Source organism: Sturnus vulgaris, chromosome 4, assembly GCF_052056855.1.
Source record: "Sturnus vulgaris isolate bStuVul1 chromosome 4, bStuVul1.hap1, whole genome shotgun sequence".
In the NCBI taxonomy this organism is placed as follows: Eukaryota; Metazoa; Chordata; class Aves; order Passeriformes; family Sturnidae; genus Sturnus; species Sturnus vulgaris.
The window spans coordinates 63,347,276-63,356,600 of NC_142246.1; the positions used below are offsets into that span (position 1 = coordinate 63,347,276).

Consider the following 9,325-nt stretch of genomic DNA (forward strand, 5'->3'; position numbering starts at 1 on the left):
CTGTGCACACTTCTCCTTGTGTTCCCTGTGGTCTCTGTGGTCCTGCCTGCTGCTGGGCATCCCTGTCCCTGCACGGGAGCCCCTTGCTGGGGTTGCCACTACACAGCCTGTCTCCTCCCCTGCCCCTCCTGGCTCTTGCTTTAAGCCCATCCTGTGCCAAGGCTTCCTGAAGGAGCAGCTCTTTTGGCATGCCAGGAGGTGTTACATTGGCTGCAGAAGTAGTGGGAATTACCTGGGACCTCGTGGATGAACAAACAGGGACAGCTGGCCAAGGCAGGACCAGGAGGGGTCCAGAGAGGGATGATGGATGCAGGGTCCCCTGCTGCACTCACAGATGGGGACAGCCCAGCCATGCTTCCACTGCCTGCAGAAAACTGCAAAAAGTCAGGAGCAAACCATATGGAGATTTTTACCAGCTTTCTTCCCTCTTACACCATAATTCAACGATCTTTTTCCTCTTCCTGGGACTGCCAGGAACAAGGGCTGGCCCTACACGGCTGTGTCTGACAGCTGGGATGTGTCTGTAGATGCAGGGGAGTCACAGGAGCTGCCAGCAGAGCCATCAGCCTTTTGCCATCTGTTGGCATTAGTCAGTACAAACACAATGCCACAGCCAGTGCCGCTCTGACGTGGGTAATGAGCTCCATGGCATCGCCTGAGTGCTGGGCACAGTAATTGTTCCCCTCCTTTCCTTGTGTTGTTTAATACCTAACTTTGTGTAAATGTGCAATTCTGATGCGAAGAGAGTCCTTTCAGAGTGCTTACAGAGCTTGGGCACACGGTAGGGAATGTGTCTGCATGGGACTTCTCCTGTGGGAGCATCCCCTTTTTTTGTTGCTCTTTTTGTTTTAATTAAAGCTCTAAAACCAAAAGCGAGAGTGGCAGAAGCTGGTGCTGTGCCTTGCAGGGGTGGCAGGGAGGGAAGGAGCTGCTGATGGAGGTGCAGGTGGAGTTGTTACATTAGTCAGGTGATTTTTGGCGTGGTGCTGCAGAGCAGGAGCTTTCCTACTCTCAGATAATGCAGCCCCTTGCTGAGGAAGGATGGGATGGAGAGGATCTCTGCAAGCCACGGTGACCCCACAGGACTGGGGAAGAGGAGGATGAGGTGCTGGCACAGACAGTCAAGTGGAGGAGGGATAGGAACTGGTGACAGGGCTTAAGATGATGGAATGTGACAAAGAAAACCCTCTGCCTTGAAGCATACTAAGAAGGCAAGTGAAGGAGGAAGGGAGAGGAGGAAGTAAATAGGTTGATTCTCATAGAACAAAGCAGAGTTTAAGGTGGCTCCTGAGAACTTGAGGAGGCTTGAACTGAGCTGTAGTAACCTTGGGAGACTGTGGTCATAAACAAAAAAACCCAAACAAATAAATCACCAAAAACCCAAAGAAAACAGCCCAAAACCGAGAAAATTTTATGCAATTTTACACAGAAAGCGATGAAAGATGACCTGGAGATGAGAAGACAGGTTTGAGGTGTTCAAGTACTGCAGTTTTGGAGCAGAAGGACCTCTGTTTTCACAGAGGTGTTTTATTTGCATAGGCAAGAGATGACGTGCTGCTGGGGAGGGCTTTGCTTCAGCAGGTAGCAGCAGCTTCTGGCAGAGCTGTGCCCCCACTTTGTGGTGAGGGTGGCATTACCCTGGCAGTGGAGCTCTCTCTTTGAATGCTGCAGCCTGAGCAAGGTGCCCATTTCAGAAACACCTGCAGCATCTTCCTCTGATGCCTTTTTCTTTTCCAGACCACAACCTGCCTGGAAGGACCTGACCCTGCGCTGGCAATGGCTTCTCAACCTGTGATTACGGTCCAGCCCCAGCTTTTAGCTACCCAGCAGCCAGGGCATTGGCAGACAGGGCTGATGGACTGCTGCACCGACTGTGGTGTCTGTGAGTACATAGTGCCCCTCATTCCTCCTGCTGCTCGTGGTGTGCTCCTGGTGCTCACCCTGCCCCTCCTGCAGCGTTACCCCTGCTGCAAACCCCACTCCTGTGGGTTCTGGAGGCACAGCAGCTCTTGCCTGATGTCAAGAGCCACAGCTCCCAGCTGCCTTTTCCCCCTTTCCTTGGTCTTGGCACCCCTCAGCCAAGCCCATGTGTCACTGTCCCTCAGGTCTGTGCGGGTCATTCTGCCTGCCCTGCCTGGCGTGCCAGGTGGCTGGGGACTTGAGCGAGTGCTGCCTGTGCGGCTCCAGCGTGGCCATAAGGACCATGTACCGCACCAGATACAACATCCCGGTCAGTGACCAGCTCGGGGCTTGTCCCAGCAGCCACGGGATGGGTGCTGGGCGGGGGGCTCAGGGAAGGATAAAGGGGTGCCCAAGGGGAAGGGCAGAGGAGGGGATTTGCACGGGCAAGAGTCAGGGACACATCTGGTCACCACTGTGAGCTGGAGGCAGTCCCAGCACACACTGCTTGATCCCAGTCCTTGCTGCATGTGAGCAGCAGGGCCCGGGTGAGCTGCCGCGGGGGGGGGCTGCCGGTGTAAAATAGAAAGGCTGAAAGGCTTAAAGTTTGGTGTGTTGCTCCTGCCATGTCCTATACTGCACAGGGCTCCATCGTCGGAGACTATGTCACCATCTGGTGCTGCACCCCGTGTGCAGTCTGCCAGCTCAAGAGAGACATCAACCGGAGGAGGGAGTTGGGCATCTTCTGGTAAGCTGGGGGTGCTGGCCCTGCTTTGTCTCACTGCTGCAGTGCAGTAAAGGCTGAGGAAAGGGTGACCCTGCTCTCCTATCCCCTTGCAGATGCTGCCATCTTCAGTGCACCCTGTGGAGCCACTGCTGCTGCCCTGGATGTTGGGACATGCAGCACAAGGAGTTTGCTTTCACTCGACCCCCTCTTCCCCGCATAAAGCCAGCAATAAAAGCATTGCCTGTGCCTTCCTGCCCGTGTGTTGAGATTTATGTCTCTGTGTCTTTCTGCAGCACCAGAATCAGTGCTGTACACTTCTCTAGGCCGTGTGGCCAGAGGCATGATGAGGTTGTCAGGTAAAGGAGGCTTCCTCTTGCACAGCCACACTGGAATGAGGTCAGACCACAAAATTCAGTGGGGAGAAGCTAAAACAAAAGCCAAATCTGCTATGGGAACAACTCCTCTGTGGACACCACCAGTGTGCAGATCTGGTGACAGCATTGCTCAGAGAGGCCCAAGAGCACTGAACCCATCCTTACTGATACCTGGACCGTCCCCAGCACCAAGAAACAAGTGGGGAGTGGTGGTGATGCTGTGGGATTGCCAGTCACTCTGCTGTCCCCACACAGAGAGCATCACATGGGAGCAGCTTCCCTGTGGGTCAGACCCCTGCAGCTTGTGGGTGTTGGGTGTAATGTGCTGTGGTGGAAGAGCTGGGACTTGGGAGTGCAAGGGTTTATCCATTGCCTGCCGTGGTGACAAACAGGGACTGGGGTTGCTCTGGCTCAGATTTACTGCTTTGAACAGGAAAAGGTGTGGTTCTGCCCGGATTGGGCTGCAGGAGGCTCTGTCATGTCTGTGCTGGCACCCGCAGGACAGGACGGGGATTTATTCAAAAGCACCTTTTCCACTCGCCTGTTGTCGCCACCACAACTCGCCCTGCATTTGCCCGCGGTGTGAAGGGGTGAGGCTGCTGACAGCGTGAACGTGTTTATGTGTCCACTCACACGCAAACCTGTGCACAGAGAAGCAGGAGGGAGCGGCCGTGCCAGCCGGAGCTGCCAGCGGCGACAGATGTCACGGGTGGCCACAGGGTCACCTCTGCTCCCTCCTAGTGCTCCTAAATCCCTGCCACGTGCAGCCCTGCCAGCAGCAGAGCAGGGCTGGGGGCTGGGTCTCAACTGGATTGAGGTGGCCAGTTCAGTGACAGCCCTGCTGCTGCAGGAGCCCATGGATGCTCTGAGAGCGTCCAAGATCAGGGGCTTCAAAGCCAAGCAGCCAGGGCTGCTGAGGTCCCCTCCTTCCAGGGACAAGTGAGCCCTGTGTCCCCAGCACGGGCTTCCTGCAGGGCCCTGCCCCATCTCTCCTCCCCCAGTGAAGGATGTTTTGGGCTTCCCTGACAGTCATTCCTGCTTGGCATCCTTCTACGCCCATTCTTGATCATGGAGTCTCCTCCCCAGGTCTCTTTCTGCTCCAGTGCATGCAGCGGTTGGTCCATTGTGTCAGGAAAATGAATCCACAAACACCAGAGGTTTATGTCCAAAACGGAGACAGAGGAGTCCTTTTTGCTTTATTCGAATAAAGGGAGAGGCCATGGGAAATTCCCCTGGAATCTCTGAAATTTTTGGGGAACGCAGCCTCCTTTTTATCCTATTTTCCCGGCCGCATTTCCCTCCCTCTTTCCCCATTGACTAAGGTACTTGAGAGGTCCTGGAACACCTGATACCTGAGATTCCCCTCTAATGTATAACTCTCCCTTTTAATTTTTAATTCTTATAGTATTCATAGTTTTCCCCATTACTTCTTTTATCTTTAAATATCCAGTTTCATTTATCAGCAAACTTACAGTTTGTCTGTAAAGGCAAATATCTTTTTTTCCATTCATCAACCAGTGGAATCCATCGCATTGTTTCTTTTATCTCTTAGTGCTAGTCTTACCTACCAGCAGATCCACAGCTTGTTTGTAAAGACAAATCCGACATTCCTCTCAACTGGCACCAGGGAAGAAATCCATGAACCTCCACAGTGAGCAGAAGCAGCCAGGAGGCTGAGCGGACACAAGAACACAGAGGGTTTGTTTCCGTGAATTTCTTTACTAGAGGTACTACAAATGACCACTACTAAAGCAAAACTTAAAGCAAAAACTAAGCAAAACTTAAAGCAAAACTTAAGATCACTCACCTGTAGGCACACCTGTATGCATTATTTGAGCATTACCTTTGCCAAGCTGCTGCCAGCAGCGGGCAGGAAAGTAAATCACCTCTTGTGGCCGGTGATCCACACCTTTGGGGCGAGCCCGGAGCTGCCCTGCCCCTATCCCAGTCCCTGAGCTGTCCCCAGCTCAGCCACTCGCTCCCGGTGTTCCACCCTCCCTGAGCACACAGGGGGGCGTGACAGGCTTGGTTTTCCCGCAGGGATCCCTGCTGGAGTCAGTAAGTCAGGAGTCTGAATGCTTCAGAGAGAAACCAGAGCAGGGATTGAATTAAAACCTTTGGGTGGATTGAAGTATGTTAAGCCACTCACGCATAAAGCAGAGGTATAAGTTTAAGTTTTAGTATAAGCAAGCAAGCAAGTAAGAAAGTGGAATGGGTTTTAAGTGCTTTTAGTAAGTAAAAAGTCTTAGATACCTGTGTAGAAATTCGAGTTCTGATGAAGGTTGAAGAACATAGTCTTAGATATTAGGGGTTCCGTGGAGGCTCCAAGAACATCGTTTTACACGTAATAAAGCTATGGTAAGAATATTGCTTACATTTTTTAGATAGAACAAGATAGACCATGTACATAGTTTATACATAGCCTGGCGTACTAAGAAACTAGAATTCTAATAGGTTAAGGAGTAGTGGTCTGAGTTTGTGTCTTAGCTTGTTGGGAAGTTCCTATATAAGAATATGCATTAGGGAGAGCTGGTGCTTTTTGCCATTGCTTTTGCCATTGTGTTTTTTGCCATTGCTTTTGCCGAGCTTGCTGGCGCCAGGATCCTTGTGGTTTCCTGGTGATGCTCCCCCCGAGGCCAGGAAGGTTGTGGAGATGGCTTTCCTTGCTGGTCCTTCTCGGCACAGCTTTGTCCTTGTGTCCTCACGGGGCTTTGTTTGCACAGGCCATGCTGTGGAGGTGCAGCAAGGAGCCAGGAGCAGCCAGCCCCGAGCCTGGGGGAGAGGCAAAGTGCCTGTCCCATCCAAGGAGTGTCAGGGGGCACAGGAACTGCAGGCAGTCCTGGTGAGTGCCCCAGGTCGTGACCAAACAGTCCCATACCCAGCCATGCTGTCAAGGCTGCTGGCCAGGCTGGGAGAAGCCCAGCATAACCAGGAAAACCTCACTGTGGGTGATGGATAAGCTCTCGATCCCCTCTGAGGGCTGCTGGGTTGGTTCTGCTCCTGCTGCCTCTCTTGGCACTGTATGAATGTGGGTGGGGGGCAAACAATTCCAGAGGGGGTTCAGCACCTTGTGGGGAACGGGCACAGCCCCCCAGACCAAAGCCTCTCCTTGGGAGGGAGCTCAGGAAAGGTGAACCAAGACTTGTTGGGCTCTGGCCCAGCTGCACCCCTTTGCCAGCAGTTCAGTGTAGTGCTGGGACAGCCCAGTGTTTGTGGGGACAGCTCCTGTGTATACAGAAGGGGTGAAATGCACCCTGCTTCCCAGAGGGGTTTGGGCAAATGCCCTTCCTGGACTGCCCTTCTGGGAGAGATGTGACTCCTCTGGATAGGGACGGGGAAAGGCATTTCCTGAGGGTGTCTGGGGTGGGCTCTGACTGACTGGTGTCTCTCCTTTTTTAGGTACGGAGGAGGCTCCACTGCCCTGTGCTGCCCAGAAGAGCCAAGCTCACCCTCATCTCACTTCTGCTGTCAGGAATGGGACTGAGAGAGACCCTCCACACAGTGAGGAGCATGTGACATGTGTTTAATCCTCAAGGGAAGAGGCCAGGCTCCTTGCTGGGTGGAGATCCCTGTAGGGGACAGCCCATGTGGCTCCTGGGTGACAGACACCCTGGCTCCAGCTGATACACACCCCACCTATTTTGGATTTGAGATGCTCCTGGTTCTCACAGCTCTGACTGATGAACGCTCCAGCTGCTTACAGCTTAAGTTCTTTGATGCTCTGAGTGATTTCAACTCCTACATCTTCCAGTTCCAGCTCCGGATCACAGTTCTGGCTGCTCTGCTGCTGAGGTACAAGATGCTCTTGCCAGCAGACCTCCTCCCCTTGTTACACACTAGGTTAAGGACATTTGGGTTTCTCTTGAGTTTCAGGTGCTCCAGCTCCTGGATGTAGTGTGGTAATTGCAGGCAATGGATGCTCCACCTCAGGTTATTTGGAGCCCTGAGCTATTTTGGCTCCAGCACACACCAGAGAAGAGATGCTCCTACTGCTTCCAGAGGTAGAAGTTAAGTCTGCAGGGTGTTTGCAAACAGTCTGAAGGGCTCCCAGAAATGGGACACAGCCTGTCTCACAAAGCACACTGTTAATGACAGAAAGGCCTCCAAGAGCGAGTCCTACTATCAACCTAACACTGCCATGTTCATCACCAAACTGCATCCCCAAGTGCCACATCTGCACATTTTGTTAACACTTCCAGGGTTGCTGATTCCACCACTTCCCTAGGCAGCCTGTTCCAATGCAATTTCCATGAAGAAATTTCTCCTAATATCCAATCTAAAGCTCCCCTGGCACAACTTGAGGACATTTCCTTTTATTTCCTCTCCTCCTGTCACTTGTTTACCTGGGAGAAGATATTGGTCCCCACCTCTCTACAGACTCCTTCCAGGTAGTTGTAGAGAACAATTAAGTCTCTCCTGAGCCTCCTTTTTTCCAGGCTAAACATCCCCAGCTCTGCACTGATCCCACGGGGACATGAAATGGTGCAGTGAGGCATGACCCTGAACATCAGATCAGACAGAGCTCTTAGATGTTTCCTAGGTATGTTAATTCTCAAGTAAGCCAGGTTTGGTCTGCAAAGCCAGGTAGAGTCAAAACACCTGTAAGATCAAGCAGGGTGAAGGATGATAGCTCTAAGCCTAAATTCAGGAGGCTGGAACACATCAGTGAAATGCAGCTCAGTCTGACCAGCAGGCAACCTGCTAGGAAACCTCCCACTCAAGTAAAAGGTGTGATGTTAACATCACAGTGGTTTAACTGGGCCACAGTTGAAGTCACTTGTAATGGGAATGTTAAGCCTTACATGATGGGAAAGGCCCATCATGTTACTTCCAGGACTAATGAGACAGCCCAAATGATTCCTGAGAAGTTTGAGACCGAGCTGGAAGTGCTGCACTGTGCCATGCCAGCCTGACCTGCAGCTCAGGAGAATTCCTGGTGAGCATCATGTTGAGCAACATTAGATTTAGTATCTACATCCTTTCCTTGAGATTCATCACCTTGAGTCTTTCAATAGCAATTACTCATACAGGATGTGTTTTCTTCTCCTCCTTGTAATAAATTTTTTTCATATTTTTAAACATTGCCTTCCAGTGCTGAGGTGAAAGTGCAGGGCCTCATTCAACCCCAAACCTGAGAAGGGGCACAGCCCAGGACCTCCCCTGGGCTGCTGTGGCTTCTGCACAGATTTCACCTTTTGTTTTGGTTAATGAACAGCTGGTGGTGACTTTCTGCCAGATTTAACATTTAAGCAGCGCATGCAAGCTGCTTGGAAGGATTGCTTGATAAGGTGATCCCTCACTTATGGTGTGTTTGACATCTCAGGGTTTATTTCTTGTGAACTGGCCAAAGGTCGGATGCATGTTGTGGGTGTGCCTCACATCTGACCAAGCACAAAACACAAGTGTGAAAGGTTGAATTCCATATTTAATCAGTTACTAACATTATGTAATCCCTCGATACACAACAGGTTTGTCCAAAGATAGACGAGGAAAAATTCATGAGCACTTTTCAGGCATTCTTATCTGACAAATAAGCACCTGGGGTGGGTATGGCCTTGGAGGCAGTAAGATAGAAAAAAAGTTATAGGGTAGAATACATTACTGAGTTTTGCACTCCCGAGGTCACAGGTACATAAACCCTTTTCCCCTTGGGAGCCCTGCAGCAGCAAAACTGATGAGATGCCCAAAGCGTGTTCTGTCTCTCCCTAATGAAATCTGTAATCTTATCTCTGAGGAACCATGTTCCTACAATGCACTTCTTTTATTACTGATTTGAATGTGAATGGCTCTGTACTGTCTTTATACAGGACCTATAAACATCTCAGTAGCTATCAGAGTTGATAGCCCAGCCCCTTCAGGTTGTGTCTATACATGTGTCCCATACATGTGTCTAAGAGAAAAAAAAATTACCAGTGAAATTAAATTGCTCCTGGCCAGTTCCCAAAAAAGGCTGAATTCCTTTCACTCAGTGTTTCAGACTCTAATGCAAGCATCAGCTGGGGCTTTCCTTCAGACAGTCTGCTCCGTGCCTGAAGACAGGAACAAAACTGTGACTTGATGCATTCAGAAACAATCTCAAAGATACCTGTGCCCACAAAAAAAAAAAAAAAAAAAAAAAAAAAAAGGCTCTTAAGAGTAGAGCAAATATCTGTGCAAACAAAATACCCACAGTTTTTCATCTCCTTTTGTTGTTGTTGGTTTGTTGGTTGAAGCCTGAGCACCAGTCTTGCTGAGAGCAGCAGTCACTTCTCTCTGCATCCTGTGCAAGTGCTCTGGTTTTTCCTAACTCATAGAAGAATATCCTGAGTTGGAAGGGACCCAAGAA

General features: G+C 50.8%; 1 protein-coding gene across 2 annotated transcripts; it reads left to right on the forward strand.

The window, feature by feature from the left end:
• The first annotated feature begins 1,575 nt into the window (after positions 1 to 1,575).
• On the forward strand, positions 1,576 to 2,877 carry LOC106854864 (placenta-specific gene 8 protein-like). 2 transcript variants are annotated; one of them, XM_088164448.1, is made up of 4 exons: positions 1,576 to 1,621; positions 1,738 to 1,882; positions 2,106 to 2,230; positions 2,544 to 2,651. In XM_088164448.1, exons 2-4 carry the CDS (start codon positions 1,777 to 1,779, stop codon positions 2,649 to 2,651), a joined length of 339 nt encoding a protein of 112 aa, XP_088020574.1. In that variant the 5' UTR covers positions 1,576 to 1,621; positions 1,738 to 1,776. The 2 variants fall into 2 exon arrangements, with proteins under 2 accessions (XP_088020574.1, XP_088020575.1); XM_088164449.1 differs by lacking the exon at positions 1,576 to 1,621 and adding an exon at positions 2,740 to 2,877 and having other exon boundaries at positions 1,629 to 1,882; positions 2,544 to 2,647.
• Positions 2,878 to 9,325: the final 6,448 nt, after the last annotated feature.

What these genes read in the sequence shown, in the direction of transcription:
- LOC106854864 (XM_088164448.1), top strand. Translation starts at nt 1,777, where the DNA reads ATGGCTTCTCAACCTGTGATTACGGTCCAGCCCCAGCTTTTAGCTACC. An exon ending in CTGCACCGACTGTGGTGTCT is followed by an intron (nt 1,883 to 2,105) that starts GTGAGTACATAG and finishes ACTGTCCCTCAG; the next exon opens with GTCTGTGCGGGTCATTCTGC. An exon ending in GCACCAGATACAACATCCCG is followed by an intron (nt 2,231 to 2,543) that starts GTCAGTGACCAG and finishes TATACTGCACAG; the next exon opens with GGCTCCATCGTCGGAGACTA.